General features: G+C 39.7%; 1 protein-coding gene across 1 annotated transcript; it reads right to left on the bottom strand.

Annotated features, from left to right (window-relative positions):
- Positions 1–1,228: 1,228 nt before the first annotated feature.
- COQ2 (coenzyme Q2, polyprenyltransferase) lies at positions 1,229–27,176 on the bottom strand. The gene is made up of 7 exons (XM_037529879.2): positions 26,892–27,176; positions 21,017–21,183; positions 15,862–15,983; positions 14,522–14,607; positions 11,268–11,401; positions 6,120–6,308; positions 1,229–4,326 (listed from the first exon to the last, which is right to left on the bottom strand). The coding sequence occupies exons 1-7, from the start codon at positions 27,172–27,174 to the stop codon at positions 4,165–4,167; spliced, it is 1,143 nt and encodes a 380-aa protein (XP_037385776.1). The 5' UTR covers positions 27,175–27,176; the 3' UTR covers positions 1,229–4,164.
- Positions 27,177–27,400: the final 224 nt, after the last annotated feature.

Below are 27,400 nucleotides of genomic sequence, written 5' to 3' on the forward strand. Positions count from 1 at the left end.
AGCCAACCTCAGAGGGGAGAAGTTTGGAAGCTTTGCATGTAGCCAAGCAACTGAAACTGTTCCCAGTTTTGCTGCCTGGCAGAGAAGGCGAAGACCTGGAGCTGGGCACCTCACCCAGCTGCGGGAGTGTGATTGTTGGGTGGTTCGGTCATTGCAGCTGTTGTCTTGAGTGTTGCTTGTCTGGTGCTGTGCTGACGCATCCTAGCAGCTCCGGGAGTGTCTCCGTTGCATCTTCTGTTGTCTTTGTGAGTTGGAAACTGGCCTAGTGTCTGGCTGCTGCATGCTCCAGGTCAGCAGAGAAAGGAAGATGCTACCTTCCTTCCATGTGATCTATTCCAGAGAGGAACTCTGTGTCCTCAGTGTTGGGAACATGCCATCTTAGCTGCTTTTGTTTAGGACTGAAAACACTGGACACTGCTTTGGTTGAGGTAAAAGGCCATTATTGGCCTCAGTAACATTGTTTTTCCCTGATTTGTTAAATAAATCCCATTGTTGTTGTTCCCTGAGCCTGAGTAGTCTTCCAACTGTGTATGCGGGTGAAGAACTCAGACAGTGACCAGTAACTATTTGGGCAGTGTCCTTGGCCAGTTTTAGTGCCCCTTGCTGCCCTGTTTCAAAACTGGTAGGGTGGAAAAGGTATAGAAAGGTCTTGTGCCAAACCTTTGAAGGGTATGTAAGATTTGGGGATTAATATTTTTGGACTAGTTAATATGTATACAAGACAAAATTCCTAAGTCCAAAAGGATCAATCATAAAAGGTATATATCTTCCTCACCCTTCTAGCCCCTACCTCCTTCCACCTCTATGGAGCAAATAACAGTTTTTGTTTTTACTCTTCGAAACTGCTATTAAAGATCTTGTCAGTTTGGTAACGGTAAAGGAGAAGAAAATAAATGTGTCATTTTCTGCCACAGGAGCTCCCATTAGGCACAGGATGGCATTTCTGTGATTGAGAAAGTTCATGTAATAAAAAAAACCCAAAAATTGGTTTTCAGGATGTTTTTTTTCTTTTTGAAGTTGGGGAGGGGTGATAGTTCTTTCTATCACAGTACATTCTGATTAGCTTGTTTTTAAAAGATTACACTCTTTAAAAAAAAAATTATTTATTTATTTATACAAGCACTGGGTACAGTTAGAAGCGCGGGAGGGTGAGAGAATTCACCAGAACCAGAGCAGAGAGCAGAGCAGGCAAACTGACGAAGTACACTGCTGAGGGGAGCAGCGGGTGGCAGGAGAGGTCTGCGTGCCATGTGGGACCCTCGTTGGGGATCAAACCAGCGCTGCAGAGGCTGCAGGCAGCTTCGCAATCCAGCGCTCAACCGCTGCGCCACCAGGGGAGACCCAAGATTACACTTTTTATTTTGAGATAATTGTAGATTCACATGCAGTTGTTAGGAAATGGTACAGAGTTCCCTGTAATCTTTGCCTGAGTACAAATGCTAATTCCAGTGCTCATCAAGTCACTTCAAATCAAATTTTCCAGTAAAGTTTTGAAAAACTGTCCTTAGGAAATAAAAGCACGCATGTGTTTGCGGGGAGGGCGTAGGGCATGGAGAGGAACAAAGTGTTTTCGTTTTCCCTTATAGTTTTTGAGAAATCAAAACTAACATGCTAATGTACTTACTTCTCCAGGGCACAGATGCTTCCTCTCCTTTGTAACACTATGTGTGCGTGCAGGGGAGTTGGAACCACACCAAGGGAGGGGCACCAGTGGGGAGGGAAGCTTTTCTTAGCCAGACTGAAACAACAGGTTTCTTTTAGAGTCTAGACTCCAGGTCAGAACATGCGGGGCCTGTCCCTTCCAAATCCACCTTTCTGGTTCCAGACACAACCACCACCAAAGAGAGGCAACCAGACTTTCTGACCCTCTCTGGTTTCCACCTTGGCTCTTTGTTACTGGACTCTGACTAAGCACGTCCCACTATTAAAAGTTTCACAAACAGATCACGCAGTAACAGGGCAGCTGTGGTCCCTTCCATGCCGATTCTTTTTTGAACTTTATTTGCTGAAAGGAACACTTGGTTGGAAAGACTCAAAAAGATTTATTATTATTAAATTTATTTATTCATTTTCTACAGCATTGTTAATTTTTGATCTCTCCCCAATTCACCATCCACTATTTACCTTCACCTTGCACGGTATGTACTCTGCCAATTAAAAATGTACCTCATGGGCCTCCCCAGTGGCGCAGCAGGTTGAGCGCCGCGGTGTGAAGCTGACCGCAGCCTCTGCAGCGCCGGTTCAATCCCAGGCCACTGGCGAGGGTCCCACATGGCACGCAGACCTCTCCTGTCGCCTGCTGCTCCCCTCAGTAGTGTACTTCGTCACTGCCTGTTCTGTTCCCCGCTTTGGCTCTGGTGAATTCTCTCACCCTCCCCCGCTTCTGACTGTAACCTGGTTCTTGTATTAATAAATAAATAAATCTTTAAAAAAAAAAAAAAAGAAAAAGCTACCATTATTGGGTGTTTAATATGATCTGTCATAATGTTAATGTTTTTAATTTTAACCCCTACTTGTAAAAGCTAGTGTATATAGCTTTTGACCATCTGTGCTTATTAGGCAAACAGCCTGTTAGGTTACAAAAGTAACCTCTGAATAATGTATTTTTAAAGATTTATTTATTCATGCTTATAAGAACTGAGGTATAGGCCAGATGTGTGGGAGGGTGAGAGGATTCACCAGAGACAGAGTGGGGAACAGAACAGCCAGACTGACTGAAATACACTGCTGAAGGGGGCAGTGGGCGAGACAGGAGAGGTCGGCTGTGCCAAGTGGGTAGCTCTCTGGCCGGCGGGATCGAACTTTTGCTGCAGAGGCTGTGATTGCTTCATGGTGCTTTGCTTAAGCCCCTGTGCTACCAGGGAGGCCCTGAGTAATCTTTTTCTATGCACGAAAGCCAACTTTCATGGTATCAAGATTCACCCCGACAGTTTATATTTCAACTATGTAACTTCTGGTTTTAATGGATAGCTTACCCTCTGTATTCAGAAGGATCAGGTGAATGGGATTAAATTGCAAAGATTGAAAAAAAATGCAGGATTCTTCTTTTCTAGAACTTTTCTTGTTCCAAAAATGCCATTTTCTCTGATGGGGAGATGAGTTGGTAGAGTGAACACAGAGCACCAAATATAAATTTAAGATAGCCAGAGATAACTCTTGGGTTAATCCAATCCCTTTTGGGTAAGTGCTGAGTATTTCAGCCATTTTCCACTCTCTCCCTTCCCTTAGCGAAGATGGCATCCAGGAGGGGGAATGTTTTTGAGTCTGTATGATACTGGGTGGAATGGAGACTGGTCCAAGTGGGTTTTTGCTTTGCCCAGTGGGCCCTTCCTAGACTGCGTTTGCAGTGCCTTGCCTCACTAGGACCCGACACTGGTCACTGTCTTTGCTGAATCCTCTTGGCCTCCAATGACATTTTGCATTTGACATGGGCTTTTACAGGTCCAATAGGCCTTTTTGTCTGTTCCCCGACTCATCTAAGGCACACATGGGACACCGACAAAGGATCTCCCGCTGTCTCAGGGAGACTTTCCAGGCTGTGCCTTCTCTTGGGGCCAAAGATTGGCTACCCAGGATATGTCTATGTGGCTTGTGGATTATATGAAAGAAATTGAGCCAAAATATCAAAGAATGATATTTTTTTGCCTAATTATATACCTCTCTATAGGGTTGGTAACAATAGCTGTGCACACACATGCAATAGGGAAAAATTTTGCTTAATTAAGCTCTTCTTAAATATAAAAACCAGAATGGTTTCCTTAAATGCAGCTTTTGGTAAAGAACGATAAATCCCAACTTTCTGTAGCAGTTTTATTTTTTTCTTAAAAGAATCCAGTTTCTGCAGAGATAGTCATTTGATGAGACACATGTTTTTCCTAAAATGCCCAATCTCATACAATTCCCATAACTACAGATGAGAATTATGAGAAGAATGTATCCACCTAAATAGTCAAGGTCTAAAATCCTTGTTTCCATGACATTGGAGTGGTTTTAGTAGCAGATATTTTAACTATAATCTAGGCAAATATGCCTTAAATCTTCATCACCTGGTTCTTCTTTTTAAGAGACTGTAAGATTGCTTATTCAAATCTAACTATGTGGCAACAAGACCTGAGAGTGCTTCATAAAAATTTGTTTAAAAAATTCCCAGATAAACATCACTTACTAATTTTCAATTCTATTTATATTTTTCTCTGTTTCATCTGTCATCTTTTCTTTCCACAAATTTCCGAGGACAATTCCTAAAAAAATGATTAGTCCTACTGTTCGGTTGGAGGTAAATTTGCTCCAACAATCGTCAGGTCTGTGGATGTCTAGGGTGTAAATCTGTAGGAGAAGCATACAACGCTCAGTCAATGCTTGGTATGGACTTTTGGCATCACACATAAACACATCATACAGAAAAGATAACAGCATTTTGCTATAGAATTTTTAGCAATGGGAAGCCCTGACTGCACCTTTTACTATTTCCACTGTAGAAAATCTACCTCATCTTTCATAGGGTATCATTTAAGCTATGTCCTGGAACCTTCAACCTGAGTGTGCATAAATGCTTTGAGAGGCAATCGACCCATGCTATTTTTAGTCCTAGTTATTAAGAGACCTCCTTCTTTACACTGATTGATCTAAAATCTGCTTCTGATAACTCCTAGCCTCCAGTTTTAGTGTTGGACTGTGTGGCAATGTATGTCACCAGGAGAACAAGTTACATCTAGCAGACAACTCTGTTCTGTGTCTGGTACACTGAAAGATATTCAGTATACCTGGCCCTCATCCATGAAACGGCTGTGGTGACCCCTCCTCGCTTCATGATAACCAAAAATACCCCCAATACTTTCCAAATCTCCCTTCTACCCCCACATAGAGAGGTGTATAATGACTTAGAACAAACATACTCCTTTCCCCCATAGTAGTCCTGCAAACACATCAAGAAAATCTCATGTTCCTGCCCTGTCCTACTCTTCTCTAGACTTATTATCAGCATCCCTCATTCTCCCAACCATTTTTTATTATGCAGCCTGCACATCTAAAATCATTCTTTTCTTTCTCTTCAAACACTAGCGGCTTTGTCCATCTTACTATACTGTGTCAAGAACAGAACCCAAGGTTACAAATACAATTTAGAAGATAAAGTGGGGCACAAATATTTCTTATAATATTTGTAATTGTCCTCAATATTTCTGTTTTCCTTTACTACTTAATATCCAGATACTTAAATATTCATTGTCTTGACCAGACACTCAATGGATGACGGTAACTCCATGAGCTGAGTTATAACCAAAAGACAATACTAAAAATTTCTGAAGAGGAAAATGGCAAAATTAGAAAATCCCAGAGAACCTCCAATTTACACTTTTACACAGTTTTCCCAGTGAGGGAAACAAGGAAGGTGATAGAGCATGTGGCTTACGTTATGGATATCAGATTTTAGTTTCCTTTATACCATGTTATACAAATCTTACCGATAGTGCAAAGTAACTTATAATAATATATATAAAATATACTACCTAAATATAGGTTCACTAGCAGCTTTTTGATTTTGTTCAAAGAAAACAGCAGTCACACTGATGTAAAAATACAGTCTATTTACTAGCAATCTACTAGTTCATTCATTTTACAAAATCACAGTATAAGCTAGTGGGGGCTGGGAATGGCATGATGTTTCCTGAAATGAAAGTTTCCTACTATCTATTAGAATTGCATGTTTTATAGGCCTTGTTCTCAGTACCAGCAGGAACCCATACAGTGAATGAATGGCTTGCTAACCATTACTAGAAACCAACATTAAGATACACATATATATTTTTGCAGATGTTTGCTTTCAGAGTAATTCAACTCAACCAACAACCTAGACATTGATCAAATTTTCCTAGATATGTATCAAAATTAATTCTAGGAAAATCCAAGGGGAAAAGAAATTTAAGTTTAGTTTATTATTATTTCTCGAAAATAATATAGCTAGCTTTTCTACATGTTACATTAAGGCAGGGGGCAGTTCCAAGCAGTATAAGCTAAACTGGTCCCTTGTTTGGTAAACACAGAGGGCATTTAATTTAAATAACTTTCATAATTTTATGCTAAGAAAAAACAAGGAGAAAAGAGTACGAAAAAGGTCAAACCTGGTGAGTCAGATGGGCTCCCACAGCAGCTAGGGCAGTGTAGTAGGGGGCAGTCTGGTTACAGTTCACTCCCACCAGACTCAGAGCGCCCAGCATTGCCATGCTGAAGCCAGTGAGCCACTGCTTGGTGTTTTCACGAAACAGCAAGGCCGTGGACTTAAGACCAATCAGAGCGTCATCTCTTTTGTCCTAATATCAGAAAAGAGTAAGAAATTGGTTTTTATCAAGATTTAATTCACATTTCATATGATCACCATTTTAAAGTGTTCAATTCAGCAGTCTCAGTATAATGACATCATTGTGTATCCATCACGACTAATTCCAGAAGACATGCAGATACGCCAAAAGCTTTGAAAGATGACTGCAGAAACAGGCTGGTCATTCATGAAAGTGCAGGCCTAATCAAAGTTAAATGTCACCTTGTAGTTCTACTTCTACCCTATAATGACTGTTTACTATATTTCACTACATAAGAAACAAAACCCAGCTCTAACCTTTGACATAGCTCCTTGCTACCTCAGAGTTCTCAAATCTCAACAATTTCTGTATACTTTATTTAACCACATAAAAATCATAGATGGAGGAAAATGCTCTTGTGCCACCTAACTACAACCATTCATGTTTCCTTGCTAGTTCAATTTAATCCTTGCTCTCCCATTAAATCCTTGCTGTTTAAGAAGAGTGAGGCCTTACCGATAGACTCACATCTAGCTGACTGGTCTCCTCCAGCAACTTTATTTATAAGCATTTCCTTAAACGCTGTAATTATGACCATGTGCTGTCAGTAGCTGCATGATAAACAATGTACTTAGTTGCAGGCAGGCAATAATCTGATAGCTCTTTGGGATTTCAAATAATAATAATGAGTGGGGGGGGTAACAGCATATTTTCTTTTCACACTACAAACCCCTTTAGGATGCAAACTATGTGAATCACAAAGGAGTCAATGAGTATGGTGTTTTACTGAAGAAATTACTCAAATTGAAATACTGTCGGGCCTCCCAGGTGGCGCAGCGGTAGAGCGCTGGGTTGCGAAGCTGCCCGTGGCCTCTGCAGCGCCGGTTCAATCCCCGGCTGCTCCCCAGCCACAGGAGGAGGGTCCCACATGGCACGCAGACCTCTCCTGCCGCCCGCTGCTCCCCTCAGCAGTGTACTTCGGTCCTTCTGCCTGCTCTGCTCCCCGCTCTGGCTCTGGTGAATTCTCTCACCCTCCCGCGCTTCTGACTGCACCCAGTGCATGTATAAACAAAACAAACAAACAAACAAAAACAAACAAAAAAATGCCTCTATTAAAAAAAAAAATCTTAAAAAAAAAAAATTGAAATACTGTCACCCCAATTATTTTTGTCCTCACCGCAAAAAGTATAAACATCTTCCCTAAACTGTCAGCCAAGTTTCACTTTTGAAAGTCCAGCTGATCAGTGTACTTCGTTCGGTCCTTCTGCCTGCTCTGCTCCCCGCTCTGGCTCTGGTAAATTCTCTCACCCTCCCACCTTCTGACTGTACCCAGTGCTTGTATGTATAAATAAATAAATAAATCTTTAAAAAAAAAAAAAGAAAGTCCGGCTGATTACAGATCTGGTAAATGTTTTCATGATAATACAAATGTAGTGGGAGAAAAGGTTAGTGGCAGAAAGGAGATGAAAACCAGATTGCAGTATTAGAAAAAAATATCATTAAATCACAAGTGCTTGAGAATAGTCATACTTCAGAAGCTACTAAGAATAAATTATGTTCAAAGTTCATAGACATTAGAGAAAAATGAGGACTATAAACCAAGAAAAGGAAAAAAAAGTGTTTATTTTTTAAACTGATAAAGAAGGCATTACCAAAAGCTAAAAAGATGTTCATATTCTTTAACTCAGTAATATCACTTCTAAAAACTTACCTGAAAAACTTGCATTCATTAACATGTTAGTAATCACCACAATATTACCTATAATTGCAAAACTTAAATGGCCAAAATAGACAAATTGTTAAATTTTTTTTTTTAATAGAGGCATGTTTTATTTATTTATTTGTTTGTTTGTTTGTTTTTTGTTTATACATGCACTGGGTACAGTCAGAAGCGCGGGAGGGTGAGAGAATTCACCAGAGCCAGAGCAGGGAGCAGAGCAGGCAGAAGGACCGAAGTACACTGCTGAGGGGAGCAGCGGGCGGCAGGAGAGGTCTGCGCGCCATGTGGGACCCTCCTCTGCTGGCCGGGGAGCAGCCGGGTATCGAACCGGCGCCGCAGAGGCCACGGGCAGCTTCGCAACCCAGCGCTCAACCGCTGCACCAACGGGGAGGCCCCAAATTGTTAAATTTTGAAAAAATTATGGCACATCAAATCAATGGACTATTATTATATTCTTAAATGATCAAGACAAAAAACTGGTAAAAATATGGGAAAATGTTTGTTACCTCTACTAAGGGAAAAAACTGCCTAGTACAATGCTTGCAGGCATCCATAGAAGGACTGGAGGGTATAGGAATTAAAACAGAGGCTTGGGAGACTGGGTTTGATTCCCAGCTCTGCCGCCCACTAGCTATGTAACATGGACAAGTTATTTCTCCATGCAAGTTTCCTCATCTGTAAAATAAGGAAAATAAAAATACCTTTTTTACAGGTTGCTATGATGTTTAAATAAATATTTGTAAAGTATTTAAAACAGTGCCTGGCATACAGAAAATATTATTTAAATGCTCATAAATAAAATAAACATAATACACTCATGAAACAAAATATTTTGTTGGCACCATAGAATTGTGAATAACTTTCATTTTACAAAAAAATTTCTCCTTAAATTGGTTATTTTAAACTGCTTAAAAAACAACTAAACCAGGGGCCTCCCTGGTGGCGCAACAGTTGAACGCTGGGTTATGAAGCTGCCTGCAGCCTCTGCAGTGCTGGTTCGATTCCTGGCTGCTCCCCGGCCAGCAGAGGAGGGTCCCACATGGCGCACAGACCTCTCCTGCCACCTGCTGCTCCCCTCAGCAGTGTACTTCAGTCCTTCTGCCTGCTCTGCTCCCTGCTCTGGTTCTGGTGAATTCTCTCACCCTCCCGCGCTTCTGACTGTACCCAGTGCTTGCATAAATAAATAAATAAATAAATAAATAAATAAATAAGTCTTTAAAAAAAAAAAAAAAACAACTAAACCAGGGGCCTCCCTAGTGGCACAAGGGTTAAGACGAAACCTACAAAGCTATCCGAAGCCACTGCAGCGCGAGTTTGATTACCAGCCAGCCAGAGAGCAACCCATGTGGCGCAGCAGACCTCTCCTGACTTGCCCGCTGCTCCCCTCAGCAGTATATTTTGGTCAATCTGCCTGTTCTGTTCCCCACTCTGTTTCTGGTGAATCCTCTCACCACCCCCCCCCCCCACACGTCTGGCCTGTACCCCAGCTCTTGTATGCTTAAATAGGTAAATATTTAAAAAAAAAAAACAAAAAACAAAAAACTAAACCAAAGATAAGAAAAAATATATTGCAAAAGAACAAAGTTGCACACTTCCTGATTTCAAATGGTTTACAAAGCTACAGTTAACATGGTATAGTACTGACATAAAGAGGTATTCAGATCTGGGATTCCCCGGTGGCGCAGCGGTTGAGCGCTGGGTTGCGAAGCTGCCCGCGGCATCTGCGGCGCTGGTTCGATCCCCGGCTGCTGCCCGGCCACCAGAGGAGGGTCCCGCATGGCGCGCAGACCTCTCCTGCCGCCCGCTGCTCCCCTCAGCAGTGTACTTTGGTCTTTCTGCCTGCTCTGCTCCCCGCTCTGGCTCTGGTGAATTCTCTCACCCTCCCGCGCTTCTGACTGTACCCAGTGCTTGTATAAACAAAACAAAACAAACAAACAAACAAACAAATAAATAAAACATGCCTCTATTAAAAAAAAAAAAAAAAAAAAGAGAGATATTCAGATCAGTGGAACAGCACAGAGTCCAGAAACAAACCCCACGCATATCGGTCAATTAATTTACAACTAAGAAGTCAAGAAAAAGGGAAAACTGAACAGAAACATACAAAAGATGAAACTGGATCACTGTCTTACACTGCATTAAAAAATTAATTCAAAATGGATGAAAGACTTGAATGTAAGATCTAAAAACCTTAACATGCTTAGAAGAAAACATAGGGGGTTAAGTACCTTGACATGAGTATTGGCAATGAATTTTTTCAATTTGACAACAAAAGTGAAGATAATAAAGGCAAAGATAAACAAGAGAGACTGCATCAAACTAAAAAGCTCTGTACTGCAAAGGGAACTTCTATTAACAAAGTGAAGAGGTAGAAAATATTTGTAAGCTATATATCTAATAAGAGGTTAATATGCAAAAGTTTAAAGAACTCATATCACTGAACAGAAAAAAATATACTGATTTTAAAAAAGCAAAGAGGAGAAACTGAAAAGACCATTTGCTAGAGTAGATGGACAAATGATGACAAAGTAGATAAAAAGTTGTTTAACAAAACTAATCATAAGAGAAATAAAATCAAAATGTGAGATATCACCTCACACCTGTTAGAATAGCTATTATCAAAAAAAAGGACAAAAAATAACAAGTGTTGGCAAGCACGTGGAAAAGAGGGATCACTTGTACAATGTTTGTAAGAATACGAACTGTTGTAGCCATATGGAAGTTCCTTTAAAAAATTCCTTAAAAAACAGAACTACTATATAACCCAACAACTCCATTTCTGGACATTTTCCCTAATGAAACAAAATCACTATCTTGAAAAGACCTCTGTATCCCCATATTCACTGCAGCATTATTTACAATAGCTAAGACATGGAAACAACCAAAGATACAGGGAATAGATGAGTGGTTGCCAATCTGTGGGGTGAGGGTTATGTATGAAATAGATGAAGATGATCAAAGGTACAGATTTCTAGTTACAAGATAAAATAGATCCTGGAAATGTAATGTTAACTATAGTTAACAATACTGTATTATATACTTGAAAGTTACTTAAGATAATAGATCTTAAAAGTTCTTATCCCCAGAAAAAAAAATTGTACCTATGTGTGGCAATGGATAGAAACAAAACTTATTTTGGTAATCATTATATACATATACTAAATTATTGTTTTATTTACCACAAACTAATACTAAATGTCAATCATATTCCAATTTAAAAAATTAAAATATTAAAAGATATTCTTTCTTACCTGATGGGCATAGATAGTATCATATATTAGAGTCCACATAATTCCAGAAAAATAAAGAGGCAGACAAACAGATGGATCACAGGATCCCTTGATAGCAGACCATCCAAGTAACGCTCCCCAATTAAAAGTGAATCCTACAATTAGCAAAACACAAAGAGACGTCTAAATGTATCTTAGAGTTCCAAAGGAAAGGAGAGGAGCACCCACATGCATTAAGTACTTGCTATAGATTATTGGGCTCTCTATAAATGATTTCCGTATATTTCTTCCTTAAATTCTCTCAACACTCTGTGGTAGTTATTAGTTCAACTTTATGACAGAAAAAAAGGCTCAGAGAGGCTAATTAACAATTAAAATAACATAGCTAACACAAAAAATGAAATCTCCCTGAAAATAGGAGAATCCATGAGAACATTTACCTAATACAGGATAGTGCCTGATGCAATCAGTAGTTGATGCTGGATCTACACCCAGCACTGAGTCAAAATCCTAAGTTTCTTTCATTACTACCCTTCCTCCTTATATACCACAGAAAACAAGAATACTACAGACAGAAACATGTATTCTACAAGTTCATCCTCTAGAGGACTGTAAATAAACATCTACATGCTAACAATTCCTAAACTTCTGTGGAAGCCCTATCAATTCCCTAGATTTCAGAGCAGGCACTAAACTGTTTGCTGGGCAGTTCTACCTGACAGTCCCTTAGATACCTCAAACACAATGGGTCCCAAACATCTTTGCTCAGAAACCCCTGATCTCCTTTATTGCCAATTTCCATTCAGAATTCCTCCTCATAATAAATTCTCTTCTTTGTGGCCCCATAGACATTCACACATACTGAAAAATGGACCTAATTATTTATTGTCTCCTTCTCCAGCTCCTTCAAGATGGTGCATGAGCTTTAGTCATTTTTATTTTCTTAGTACTTTGTACAATTCCTGGCATAAAGATAAATAGTTGAAGTAAATATGCCAGCTTCCTGATGTTATCTTATATATAGAAAATGCTTATTCATGTATCATGTAGCCTTTTACAAAAGAATAAACTATTCTTTGGCCTCCCTGGTGGCGCAAGGGGTTAACTCTTAGCACTAGCAAGCTATCAGCAGCCACTGCGGCATGAGTTCCATCCCCAGCCAGAGGCTAACCCACATGGCGCAGTAGACCCCTTGTACCTCTGGCCTACCCCCCAGTTCTTGTATGCATAAATAAATAAAAATATTTTAAAAATACACTATTTTTTTATTTTTAAAATTTTTTTTAAAGATTTATTTACTTTTATACAAGAACTATGGTATAGGCCAGAGGCACGGGAGGGTGACAGGACTCATCAAAGACAGAGAGGGAAGCAGAACAGGCAGACGGACTGAAATACACTGCTGAGGGGAGCAGTGGGTGAGACAGGAGAGGTCTACTGCGTCATGTGGGTATCTCCCTGGCCAGCCGGGAATCGAAACTACGCTGCAGAGACTGCGGATAGCTTCACAGTGCTACACCCAACCCGCTGCGCCACCAGGGAGGACTCTTTTTTTTTTTTTTTCAATAATGAAAAGAAAAGAACTTTGAATGAGAAGCTCTTGGAGAAAGACAACTACTCTATCTCAACTTTTCCATAAATAAGGCTCACAACAATTTTTTGGAGTGCCTTTTACTTCCTCTTTTATTTACCAAAAAAATGGTTCAGTTAGCATAGTTCTAGAAATATGCTAATATTTTTTTTAAGATTTATTTATTTATGCATACAAGAACTGGGTACAGGCCAGAAGTGCGAGGGGGTGAAAGGGTTCACCAGAGACAGAGCAGGAAGCAGAACAGGCAGAAAGACCGAAAACACTGCTGAGGGGAGAAGGCGGACGAGACAAGAGAGGTCTGCCAGCCAGGATTGAACCTGCGCTGCAGAGGCTGAGGACAGCTTAACAGTGCTGCGCTCAACCCCCTGTGCCACAAGGGAGGCCCAAAATATGTTAGGATGTTTTAGAAAAAAAATAGAAAAGTCTAGAGGTGGGTAAAATGCAACAGATTTTGATGTACCTAACTTTTCTTTCTTTCTTTCTTTTTTTTTTTAAAAGATTTATTTATTTATTTTTATATAAGCACTGGGTACAGTCAGAAGCATGGGAGGGTGAGAAGATTCACCAGAGCCAGAGAGGGGAGCAGAACAGGCAGAAGGACTGAGGTACACTGCTGAGGGGAGCAGTGGGCGCGGCAGGAGAGGTCTGCGCGCCATGTGGGACCCTTGCCCAGTGGCCGGGGATCGAACCCGGCGCTGCACAGGCTGCGGGCAGCTTCGCAGCTCAGCGCTCAACCACTGCGCCACCAGGGGAGGCCCCTCTTTCTTTCTTTTTTTTAAAAGATTTATTTATTTATGCATACAAAACCAGGGTACAGGCCAGAGGTGTGGGGGGTGAGAGAATTCACCAGAGACAGAGCAGGGAACTAATAGTCAAATCGACTGAAATACACTGCTGAGGGGAGCAGCAGGCAAGTCAGAAGTGTGCTGCACCATGTGGGTAGCTCTCTGGCCAGGGACTGAACTCGTGCTGCAGTGGCTGCAGATAGCTTCATAGGTTGTGTCTTAACCCCTCGCGCCACCAGGGAGGTTCACCTAACTTTTCTTTCTACCAACAAACATTTATTGAATGTCTGACATCTGTCACTGAATATGTACCATTGAGTAAGGTCCACCATGCTAGAGGCTAGTAAAGATTATTTTAGGCATTTACAATTTACTAATAGGGACACAAAGGAGGTGCTCAAAATTTTCTTGCTAAATTAATGTTGAAATGAGTGTCTTTAAAGTGCTATGGGAATGCAGAGGAGACTGGCTAACTCATTCCTGGGAAGACAAAAGAAGTCTTTCAGAAAGGAAGCCATCACACACAATGTACCCTTGTTCTCCTGTCTTGAGTGCTTTCTCTCCCAATCCCCAAAGACCTCAAGGTGGAGTGAAGGCAACTAATTTTTTTTCATGATGTACCTAGATTAAACAGAGAATTTCGGAAGATAATAGTGATAACATTCTTAATAAGTATGCAAGACGCCCTAGCCAATAAAAATGGCTATAAAAATAATCGCACTCCTTTAAAATATGAAAATCGAATCAGTATGAAAAATTTCATGAGTGACGACATTTTTATCTCATCATTATATATATGTATACATGTATTATTATGTATAAAATATATTATGCTACAATACAGAGTTAAAAATAGTTTGAAGGTATTGAAACACTTACAGCTATTTCAAACTCACCCAAGACTAATTGAGGCCAGTATGTAATTCTTTTCATTAGTGGGTAGGTGATGACAAGAAGTAGGGATGCTGCTCCCAATGCTATACTGAAATCAGGAAAAACCATTACAAGGATTAATATCACCCTCTCTTAGAAATCATTAAATAAGAGAATGGAAATTGGAAAACTAATTGGAAAATGATTTTTTATCTTAAATGGCTATTTTTTTGTTATGCAAAATTCTCTGCCTAGACTTTGACTTTGCCCATTATAAAGGATGATTAGAAAATATTTTAGGTGTTACAAAACAGCCAAACAAATGAATAGCTAACACTGGTAGTGATTCCATGTATTAAGCACTGCTCTAAATGTTTTATATATGTAACTCACTATAATTTTCACCACAACCCTAAGAGGCAGTAGTTTTAATTCTCCTTGTTTTTTTCAGATGAGGAAACTAAAGGACAAAGAGATTACATAATTTGCCAATTGTTAGAGCATGGTCAGAATTCAAAACCAAAGCAGTCTGGCTCCAGAGTCCAATTTGTTACCCATCTTAATGCTACTGCTTCTCTAAAATTTATTTTCAATCATTAGGATATCTAGTAAACTGAGCTGTCCTAACAGAGAATCAGAATCAATATAATTGTCTCTATATCCAAGAGAGAATATTACTTAGATAAGAATGAAATCACAAAGCAACTTTAGAACCTAAGTTGTTCTTAAGGTACCTCAAAGTTCAACTAACACCAGCCCTCCAGGAATCTTCTTCCAAAGTATTTTCATGGAGCTGATGATATCAGGGCAAGGTAAGCAATTATGTCTAGTGTCTATAAAATCACACTTATTTGCTGATCTCTTCCTTTTTTTTTTCTCCTCTCACTGAAGCATTTTGTAAGCAGTCATTTGATGCATTCAAGTTTAATTTTTTCTCTGAGAGGAACGAATCCTTCCACTTTTTTTCCATCATTGATTAGCAACATAATTCTGGGAAAGACACAGTTCTTCTTTTTTCAAAATAAACATATTCACTTTTGCTTCTATCCACTTCAGAGATGTTAGCATATATAAAATCATGTATAGGGGTATGTGCACACATAGTTATGTACACAGGTCGAAAACCTATGAAAGTGCTTGTGCCCTCTAGGGAACATGTAGTACAAATACGGAAAGAGGTTTAGAATAAATTAAATACTAATATCTAATTTCTTTGAATGAAAGCATTCTTGAAGCAGATAATTTACATGCTTGACATATAGCCAATAAGCAACTTTGTAACAGTTTCATTATATTTTAGCCTTACTTCCTGCATTTTAAAGGAGAGATTTTATAATGACTATGAAAAACACATCAACTATACCTGTAGTAATTCAGACACAGAAGTATACCCAGTGCCAAGGTCAGCTGGCCCCCGAGAAAAACAAAGGATCGAAAGATTGAAATGTCTCCAGCAGCTATTGGGCGATTTGCTGTTCTTGTAACCTTAACACAAACAAAAAAGGCAATCTGAGTACAGACAGTCCAGCATCTGAAATTAATTCCATCACTTGCTGGTGGTGTAAATTTTGGCAAATTACTTATTTTGAGCTTAAGTTACTTACTTGTTAAAGGAAAAAAAGAAAGAGGGTGAGGTAATAGCACTTACCTCATACAGTGAATGCAATGACTGAGGTGCATATAAGTACATAATAAAGTGTTATTTATTATTAATATAATACATTTTTGTTTGCTTTATACAAAGGGTTATTAGTAAACTACAGTCTACTGCCTATTGTACAGGGCACGAGTTAAGAATGAGTTTTACATTTTTTAGATGGATAGATGGCTAAAAATAAATTTAGAAAACAGCAATATACAATAACACATGAAAATAATATGAAATTCAAATTTCAGTGTTCATAAAGTTTTAGTGAAAAAGAGTGACCTTTTTATTTATGTATTATATATGGTTGCTTACATGCTCCAAAAGAGCTGAGTAGTTGCAACAAAAATGACATAGCCCTGGGCTTCCCTGGTGGCGCAGTGGTTGAGCACTGGGTTGCGAAGCTGCCCGCAGCGATCCCCCGGCTGCCAGGCCAGGGTCCCACATGGCGCGCAGACCTCTCCTGCCGCCCGCTGCTCCCCTCAGCAGTGTACCTCAGTCCTTCTGACTGTTCTGTTCCCCGCTCCGGCTCTGGTGAATTCTCTCACCCTCCCGTGCTTCTGACTGTACCCAGTGCTTGTATAAATAAACCTTTTTTTTTTTTTTTTTAAATATGATATAGCCCTTAGCAGAAAAAAGTAGCATGCTTTACTATACAGTAAGAATGTTTGTCAAAAACTGTAATGACTCATCTTGGTTAGAAAGTCAGAACTGAATCTTTTAACCCTAGTTTAGTCCCTTTAGTTTCAAGTAGAAAAAGTATTTATGTATTTAGTTTCAAGTAGAAAAAGTTTTTATATTTATATTAGATTTGTTCCAGGTAGTATTTGAGTGCTAACAACATACCACTATTCTAAGAGCCACGTACATACATACATCACATCACTATGTATTCCCAACAATCCAGTCTTTTAGCCACTCACAAGTTCTCGCCATTTCTAAGTTTAAGGAAATTGAGGCAGAAAGGCTCAGTAAATGGGCCTCCCCGGTGGCGCAGCGGTAGAGCGCTGGGTTGCGAGGCTGCCCGCAGCCTCTGCGGCGCCGGTTCGATTCCCGGCTGCTCCCCGGCCACCGGAGGAGGGTCCCACATGGTGCGCAGACCTCTCCTGCCGCCCGCTGCTCCCCTCAGCAGTGTACTTCGGTCCTTCTGCCTGTCTGCTCCCCGCTCTGGCTCTGGTGAATTCTCTCACCCTCCCGCGCTTCTGACTGTACCCAGTGCATGTATAAACAAAACAAATGAACAAACAAATAAATAAATAAATAAAACATGCCTCTATTAAAAAAAAAAAAAAAAAAGAAAGGCTCAGTAAACTTCCAACGTCATGGATGCTTGGTAGCACAGCCAGTCCAGTGCTATTACAAGATTATGCCACATCTTCTGAGTGATAATGCTGGCTAAATTTAAATGCTGAAAATAAGCACTCTGTCCAGAGACTAAAAATGACATAATGATCAAAACACATTTTATGTGTACTTTACTGAACCAAAACACAGCTTGTAAAACCAAAGCCAAATTATTAATATCTGTTCATTGAGGTTATTTCAATGTTTATGGACTTAATGTTTATCACATCACTATTAGATTATATACAAAATCAGCAAAACATAACCCATATATCCTAACTCACTTATCATTTAATGTATAAGCCATTTTCTTATGATCTGTATTAAGCAAAATCATGAATCATAATCATATATATTCTTTTTTAAACAAGAAGTTTATTTAAACAAGAATTTTATTTAAGTAAGATACTTGACTTGAGGGGAAGCTATCTAGGATTCATTTTAGAATAATTATCCCTACTTAACGAGAGATTGTCTTACATGTAACAGCTACATACAAGGAAGTTATAAAATTGTCCTTGGCTTTACAAGGTAAAATAAACATTAAAATTCTCCAGTTGAACAAGGTATACATGAATTTTTAAGTTTTTGGAGGTGGGGGGGCTGTTAAACATTGAGAGCAAAATAACTTAGTGGAATATAAAGATAAGAGCTGAGGAGCATGCCATTAATGGAAAAAGGAGGTATTTTTACAGAAACATTATTTTCCTCCACCCCATCTCCATTTGATGTCCATCAAAACACAGCATTGGCCATTTAGCTAAAAAAAAATGTAATATGCTTATGCACATATACCAATAATCATATTTTAATGATAAAGTCTTTACAAAACTGTAAGATAAGCATTAAAATTTGGCTAAGCTTTTTAACTCATGTTTTAAAAGAAATGTACTTAATATTTAAAAATTTATGTTAGCAAAACCACCTCAATAGCTATAAAATGATCACTTAAGTGTTGTGTTGAATATCAATATAGAATATGGGTTCTTCATATCACAGAAACATTGCACAGGGGAGATGTAAAATATCTAATCAGTTCCCTGTTAGGTAGGGAGAAAAAAATTACTAAAGAGGGAACTAAACTGGTGATATTTTGTTAATAAAATGGAAAAATTGGTCTGAATACATTTTTTAAAACTTTTTCTGTTAAATGTAAATTCTGATGTAATTTTTAAAAAGCTCTGTATTTTAAGAAATTTAGAGATAACACACACCTTTGATTCAGTTTTCCCCAAGGGTAAGACCTTGCAAAGCTATACAATGTAACAAAGCCAGGATTTTGACATTAGTTCTAAAATGTTCAAGAAATATTATGATATAACATATACATATAATAAGATAATATATATATTATATATCCCTTATATAATATATAAGGGATGATATTCATTTCATATAATTCATGATTGGTTTCTTTTAAATTAAAAGTTATTTGATTATTTAGTCAAGTGTGTTATGGCATGGTTGCTAGTATATAAAGCAAACAAGATGGACCCTTCCCTTGAGAAAATAACAATCTACTGAGGGAAAAAAGTAATCATATACACTAGAGTACCCATAGAAAATAACTCAGAGGAATATAATGTATCAAACATTATAAAGAGCACTTGTATTTTCTATTCTTCTTATTTCTGTACAAAGAAAAATGTGAATTTTTCAGAATAAATATTTTTCTATTTTCTAAGAACAAAACTATGATTTTAAAGAAATGTTTATCGCAAATGCTAACAGGGCTTCCCGGATTCACTTCAATTAAGATTTGATTAGGTAACAGTAAGTATGACTCTAATATATCTCTCAAAGGAAGGCATAGCGGTTCTTATAGACACTCAGAGGTTCAGCATGGATTTTTGTTTTTTTATCTTCACTCCCAACAACCTTACCCTCACCCTTCTAAATTCTTAATTTATTTTGTAAAAGTGAAGTACACATCTTGCTGCCATAGTGGCTCGTATGGTGAGAAAGCAAGTGCACTTCACTTTGTCCCACCAGCTAGTCAACTGATACTGATACTTCTTACGCGGGATTTCTATGAGGACAATCAATTCATTCAAAAGTGATGTGACCCACCCAAAGCAGTGATAGTGAAGGCAAAGATAAACAGCTGGGACTACATCAAATTAAAGAGCTTCTGCACAGCAAAAGAGACAATAACAAAAACAAAGAGAAACCCCACCGACTGGGAGAACATTTTTGCACACAACACTAATGATAAAGGACTGATCACAAAAATCTGCAAAGAGCTGATGAGACTCAGCAACAACAAAGAAAATAATCCAGTCAAAAAATGGGCAGGGCCTCCCCAGTGGTACAGCGGTTGAGTGCTGGGTTGCGAAGCTGCCCGCAGCCTCTGCGGCGCCAGTTCGATCCCCAGCTGCTCTCCGGCCACCGGAAGAGGGTCCCACATGGCGCGCAGACCTCTTCTGCCGCCCGCTGCTCCCCTCAGCAGTGTACTTCGGTCCTTCTGCCTGCTCTGCCTCCCGCTCTGGCTCTGGTGAATTCTCTCACCCTCCCGCACTTCTGTCTGTACCCAGTGCATGTATAAACAAAACAAAACAAACAAACAAATAAATAAATAAATAAAAACATGCCTCTATAAAAAAAAAAAATGGGCAGAAGAGCTAAAAAGAAACTTCTCTGAAGAGGAAATGCAAATGGCCAACAGACATATGAAAAAATGTAATCTTGTAATCAGGGAAATGCAAATCAAAACTACCATGAGATACCATCTTACACCAGTGAGAATGGCACATATTAAAAAAACTAGCAACAACAAATGTTGGCGAGGTTGTGGAGAAAAAGGAACTCTTCTACACTGTTGGTGGGAGTGCAAACTGGTCCAACCACTATGGAGAGCTGTGTGGAGATTTCTGGACCTACGAAACATAGAGCTTCCATATGATCCAGCAATTCCACTCCTAGGTATTTACCCAAAGGACACAGAAACATCAATTCCAAAGAACACCTGCACCCCTATGTTTATAGCAGCACTATTTACAATAGCTAAGCTTTGGAAACAGCCCAAATGCCCAAAAATAGATGACTGGATCAAGAAGATGTGGTACATATATACCATGGAATATTACTCAGCATTCAAAAAAGATAAACACATGCAATTTGCAGCAACATGGATGGCACTGGAAGGGATCATGCTCAGCGAAATAAGCCAAAAAGAAAAAGAAAAATACCGGATGGTCTCACTCATAGCAGGAATCTAGAAAACTTAAATAAGGGACCAGGAAAATGAATAACTGTAAGAAAGTGAAAATCAAAATCAACAAAAAACTATGAACCAGAGACACTTTTTGGGGGTTGGGGGGCGAGAGGGGAGGGATTGGGGTCAGAATGGGGGGTTTGCAATTGTATGGGGGAATATAAAAATAAAATTTATTATTTAAAGGAAAAAAAATAAAGATGAAAGAAAAACAAACAAACAAACAAACAAAAAAAACCCAAAAGTGATGTGACCATGTTACTCTGCAGAATTGAGGGGAGCCTCTCTGTTCCTTTTTATCCAGGATGAAACTACCTTTTTATCGTAGTCCTGGTCCCATAAGTCATTAATAGTACAGCCTGCTCCACGCATCAGAACAGCTCCAGTGCCAAAGAGGGATAACATGTGCCAATCTGGAAAACAGCCTGGTTCAGCTGCCAAACTAATGCTCCAGGTACATGGCAGATACAGCAGCCAGGTTCCTAAGCAAAAACAGAAAGACAAAAAATGTACAAGTTCAAATGTCTTCATTTATTTAAATACCATATCTCAAAGAATTAAAGAGCACTATAAGCCAAGTCAAGAAACATTTGAGGGGCCTCCCCGGTGGCACAGAGGTTGAGCGCTGGGTTGCGAAGCTGCCCGCAGCTTCTGCAGCGCTGGTTCGATTCCCAGCTGCTCCCCGGCCACCGGAGGAGGGTCCCACATGGCGTGCAGACCTCTCCTGCTGCCCGCTGTTCCCTCAGCAGTGTACTTCGTCACTCTGCCTGTTCTGTTCCCCGCTCTGGCTCTGGTGAATTCTCTCTCACCCTCCTGCGCTTCTGACCGTACCCAGTGCTTGTATAAATAAATAAATCTTTAAAAATAAAAAAAAAGAAACATTTGAAAAAACTGGTAAAACAAATTTGCAATTCATATTACAAAGGACTAACATGTAGAGTTCCTAGAAATTAAGCCCACGGAAAAAGAAATATAAATAACTCCTATACATATGAAAAAAAAATTCAATTAAGATGAATACACATTAAAATGACGTTACTATAACATTTTCACTTGTGGTAACTAACATATGTCTGAAGAGGTGTGAACCTATATCCTAAATCATATACAATATTGTAAGTCAATGTTATCTCAATAAAAATAATACAAGTTTTTTGAAAAAAACAAACAAACAAACAAACAACCCAATAAACATTTTTCACCTATCAGAATGGCAAAATCCAAAGTTTGACAGGGATATGAAATATTCTCATAAACAGTCCAACCCTTACGGAGGACAACCTCAAATTTTTTACTGTGTGTTTTTACATATAAGCATGCACACACAAGACACACACAAAACAAACAGATACAGTTGAAACCTAGTATGTTCTTAGACCATAGCAGGAAGGGTACAGTAGAAACAGGTAATAGTAATTATCTCTGAGGAGAACTGGGTAGGAGACAAGGATGGGAGACTTAGTTTTTATTCTACACTCTTGTACTTTCAGAATTTTTAATCCCATGTATGCAACCTACTCAAAAATGGCTAATAAAACTTCCTTTACTGTTGTTAAGTACAATACAATTCAATAGCCTTGGGGAGAGGGCTGTTTACCTATAGTTTTTTGGTCATTTTTATACTGAATATTTGGCAGCTACATGGACAAATGGGATTAATTCTTGGTACTTAGCCCATAAACTAGATAAAATTCCGTCAAAACAAAAGACATTGTATGGCTAAAAGACTTCACACATGAACTTCAGTAGCAGAGAATTCTACTTTTGAAACGAATGTTTGGCTATAGTGCCTATTTGACAAATTCTGAGTTTTCCTTCTCTAGTTAGAGATATAAGAGAAAAATGATATGAGGCTAAAGAAAGATCAGCTCCAGGACAAAATTGGTCTAATAACAAAGTTCCTATAATCTTATTTAAGCTTCAATAAGTTTAAACTTTATTCATTTACAAACATTTATAAAGCACAGACTTTCTGCCAGAGCTGCACGAGGAACTGGATGTATTATGATGACTGACAGGTGGTTTCTGCCCTCTTATAGCTTACACATCAAAAAAAAAAGAATCAGACAATAACAATAAATCAAATCAACAAGAGGTCAAGTAAAAGTCCTAGAAAGGCATAAAATAGTACCATCCATTTTAATTGGGGAGGAAATGACGAAAGCTTTTCCCCTCACTGTAAAGGTAAGGAGAGGTTGAAAACAAGAAATAGCCAGTTCACAGTCAGAATTCAGGTTGTCCTAGACAGACTCATGCTCAATGCATTCCAGCCAAGACGGTAAAACTAGCTAACCTTAAATGTCAACCAATGTTCCAAGTGCTCATATGTATAAACTCTTTTTTTTAAAAAAAGATTTATTTATTTCTGCATACAAGAACTGAGGTACAGGCCAGAGGTGCGGTGGGTAAGAGGATTCACCAGAGACAGAGTGGGGAACAGAACAGACAAATGGATGGAAATAAACTGCTGAGGGGAGCAGTGGATGAGGCAGGAGAGGTCTGCTGCGCTCTATGGGTTGCTCCCTGGCTGGCCAGGGTTCGAACTCACACTGCAGTGGCTAAGGATAGTTTCATAGGTTGCGTCTTGACCACTTGTGCCACCAGGGAGGCCCCTATATGTATAAACTCTTAATCTTTAATGACACCCTTATGAAGCAGTCACTATTATTACCCTTTTTTTTTTTTTACACATGAGGAACAGATGCAGAAAGAGGTTAAGTAAGGCATAATGAGTTTAATTACTTTCTTTTCCTTTCTTTCTTTCCTACCTTCCTTTCCTTTCTTTCCTACCAGTATAGTTCAGATGGTCAGAGGAGAAGTTGCTCTGATAAAAGGAAACCTCTTCACAGATATTATTTCCTTGGTATAATTAGAACTAAAATTTCTATTTTTTAAAAAATGTAGACATAAAGATGTGTAATCACCTATAGAATTTTGTGTCAGGAACAAAAATCTCCTTAGCGTAAGTCTATATTAAATTCACTTACTAAGAAATCTTAGGGTTCCTGTAGCGGTGAGGTGAAAGTCAGACTTCTGATTCCACGTCTACTACTATTAATAATGGGAGTGATAGCAGACACTAAAGTATAAACTTTAAAACTCAGTCTTTATCGTGTATAAATAAATGAAAAAAAAAAAAATCTCAGAGCTGCTGACAAGAGAATATTAATGACAGTGATAATGAAAACTACAGTAAATTCATAGTGCTTACCATGCGTCAGATAGGCACTATCTTTATTATACCAATTTAACAAATACAGGAATTGAAGTACAAAGAAAGTAATATGCTCAGGGCTACACAGACAAGAAGTGGCAGAATTAGAATTCAAACCCAGGCAGTCTAGCTGTAGCCTATGTCCTAGGGACCTAGGTTACTTTTCCTGGAAAGCTCAGTTAATATGTAGTTGATTCACTGACATTGAAACAGACTTCTGTGCGCAGAGCTTGTCCAGCTATGCCATTGTGAAAGCGCATGGAGAGCTGGATCTGTGACAGGATTTGTCAGGGGAGAGGAGTGTTAGAACACTCCATTAACCTAAATCACTACATTTAAGTTCTTATAGTTCTCTGATCCTCCTGCATCTCAACTTTTTTTTTTTTTTTTGTATTTCCTATGACTTTTCATTATGCTCTCTTCCATGAAGAAAGATGCAGAGATAGCAAGGAGACAACCAGGTTTCAGAAAGAAACATTTATTTTACAAAAAGCAAAAACTTTGGGAGAACAAATTCTGAAGGTGATAGGCAGACCAAAGTGCCTGTGTAAATCCAGTCTAACTTTCACTGACTAGTTGCACATTATTTTCAAGACAACAGAATCACCTGTAAGTGCACTAAAAGGAAAATTACTCGCAATTTAGAGGAAAGAGTGCCACCTGCTGGATCTTCCTGAAATAATGTAGTTTGTGACTGAAAGATCTCGTAATTTATTCCAAAAAATAAAACCCACTTTGGTTTGTGAAATAACAAATTCCAACATCCAAAGTAAAACAATGAACATAAAATTATCCCACAAAAGAATTTAAATAAACATCAAACCTGGAATTCTACTGTTCCTGACACACAGTAGGAACTCAAAAAGATGTTTATTGAATCAGTTGTAAGTCTTAAAAAAAATCCTGCATTCATAATCTTATTCAGAACCAGAGCACTCAGTTGGTATCTTCTTAATATACATAGTAATATTAGCTAGCAGTTCTATAACATTTATGCCAAGCACTGTTCTAATGACTTGACATATACTAATGAACTCTCATGACACTTTATAAACTCACAATTATGAATATCTTTATTTCATAGAATATAATAAAGGTTCAGAGAGGTAAAGAAATTTAATCAAGCTCCTTCAAGTACATAGTGATTCAAACTCGAGGTCTGGTTCTAGAGATATGTTCATGACCCCTCTGCAGCCTCTTACTATGCAGCGGTGGTGTGGGTGTTCTAGAAACCAGAGGGAAGTAAACAGAGGTTTAATTGTGGAAATGGGAATAAGGGCAGTTGTTGGTCTGTCTTGGATGCCTATACTACAGCTCTGTGACACAAAACCCTATAAATAAGATTGTAGTTAGGCTTCAGATTAGAACTGGGCATGGAAATTTATGCTTTATTGACTTGTATCTAGTACCAAAATGCAAGGGGCTGTGATGGAGGGCTGTGACTATCATTTGCTTTCATATTTTTTTTTTTTAAAGATTTATTTATTTATACAAGCACTGGGTACAGTCAGAAGCACGGGAGGGTGAGAGAATTCACCAGAGCCAGAGCAGGGAGCAGAGCATGCAGAATGACCGAGGTATACTGCTGAGGGGAGCAGCGGGCAGCAGGAGAGGTCTGAGAGCCATGTGGAACCCTCCTCCGGTGGCAGGGAGCAGGCGGGGATCAAACTGGTGCTGCAAAGGCTGCGGGCAGCTTCGCAACCCCGCGCTCAACCACTGCGCCACCGGGGAGGCCCTGCTTTCATATTTTAATTGTTAAAACTCTGAGTGCTCTGATCCCAAATAGGTAGTGTATATGTTTGGAATAACAAAAACAATAATTTGAGGTTTTGGCTGACAAAGGTGAAATGTATGTTTCTAAGCATTGAAATGTAAATCAATGTACTGCAATGGCAAATGCATCATCTAAATTACCTGGAATTCAGTCTACCCCTCCTTCCTCATTGTCCATTCTTCTTCAGTCCATCTCTAATCCTGTCTTGATTCCCACTATTTTCTTCATTACCTGGTTCCAGATCAGCTCATATCTTTAGTGATTCAACACTTCACTCTTCAGACTCTGCAAAAAACGTTTCCTTCACCAATCAAGATTTCTACCCCATCCAAAATCTACCTGTCCTTTGAACACCAATTTATTCTTGAAATTTTCCCCAGCAATAGAGATAAACTGTAACTACTCTTTCTCCAGCAGCATTTGCCATTGGTACCAATTATAATTGAGCCCATACTTTCTCAGTTTACCCAATAGTTTTTTCTTTTCTTTCCCTGCAAGGCTGGTAGTTCCTTGAAAGTAAGCAGTTTCCCCGATCTCTAACCTTACAGGAGGTGATGTAGGAATTTATTAATTCCCTCGGTACTACTGCCCAGGCTCTATTTTCAGCACTAAATAGACAAATCCCATGCATGTGGAGCTTTTAGACTAGCGAAGAAGTCAATCAGCCAATAAATGCAAGTTTATTAGTAGTGAGCTCGATAAACCAAGTGGTAGGCGTGTTTTAAAAAGGACTGCAAGGGAACTCCTTCCTCAGAAGGCGATTATGAGCTGATAGGGCAGTCCAGAAGTGCTGTCACTGTTGCATTCACATGAATTAAATCTTTACTTTCAGAAAAGTGCAAAGAGCTAGAACTGGGCATCAAAACACATATTCATCTGGTCTGGCTCTGTCAAGAAAGCCTTAGTTGTCTTAAGTACCTGCTCTGGGATCCTTAACGGTAAGGGTCAAATACAATGATTATGGAAGTGCCTCGACACTGTAAATCTGCGCTAAAATAGTGACAAGAGAAACGGAATTTACGCTCGATTCACTATTTAAACAAAGCCTGTGGAATGAGCGACCTTTTACCCCGCTTGGAGAGCTCAGGATTCAGAGGGGTGCCCAGGGTCACTTAGATCTCCCAGTGCCGGCGTCGTCGGCGCCTAAGCTCTGGCTTTTGGGCTTTTATTTGCACGACGGCCGCGCGCCCACCCGCACTCACCGATGGGCTTGTCCAAGCGCATGAGGCGCAAGTAGGGCTGCAAAGGGCGGGGCGCCGAGTCCACCACCGCGGCCGCCGACAGGCTGAGCTGACGCCCGCGGGGCCCGGGCCGGCCAGTGGCCTGCCAGTCCCCAGCGCCGGGCGCGCCCGCCACGCGCGCCGGAACCAAGGAGCGCGCGCCAGAGCCCAGCAGCCCGGTCCATGTCTGGGCTCGCAGGCCCCGCAAGAGCCCCGCGCCCAGCATAGCGCACGGGAGGGCGTGTCTCGCCCCGCCTGACGTCATCCCCCCGCGCCAGGTCGCGGGCAGGCGTGCGCGGTGGCGTCAGTGGCGCCTGCGGGGTCAACACTGCTACGGGTTGAGAGCCGTAGAATGACCTGAAAAGGGAATTGTCGAAGTTACTGTACCCTGACACCCCCACTCACTCCCCTCCGCTCCCCCCACCAACATTTAGCGTCAAGGAAATTCGTGTCAGCTTTCTCCATAAATGAAAAGATCACTTGAACAAAAA

Source organism: Talpa occidentalis, unplaced genomic scaffold (genome assembly GCF_014898055.3).
Source record: "Talpa occidentalis isolate TD23 unplaced genomic scaffold, MPIMG_talOcc4v2.1 talOcc4.6, whole genome shotgun sequence".
Classification (NCBI taxonomy): Eukaryota; Metazoa; Chordata; class Mammalia; order Eulipotyphla; family Talpidae; genus Talpa; species Talpa occidentalis.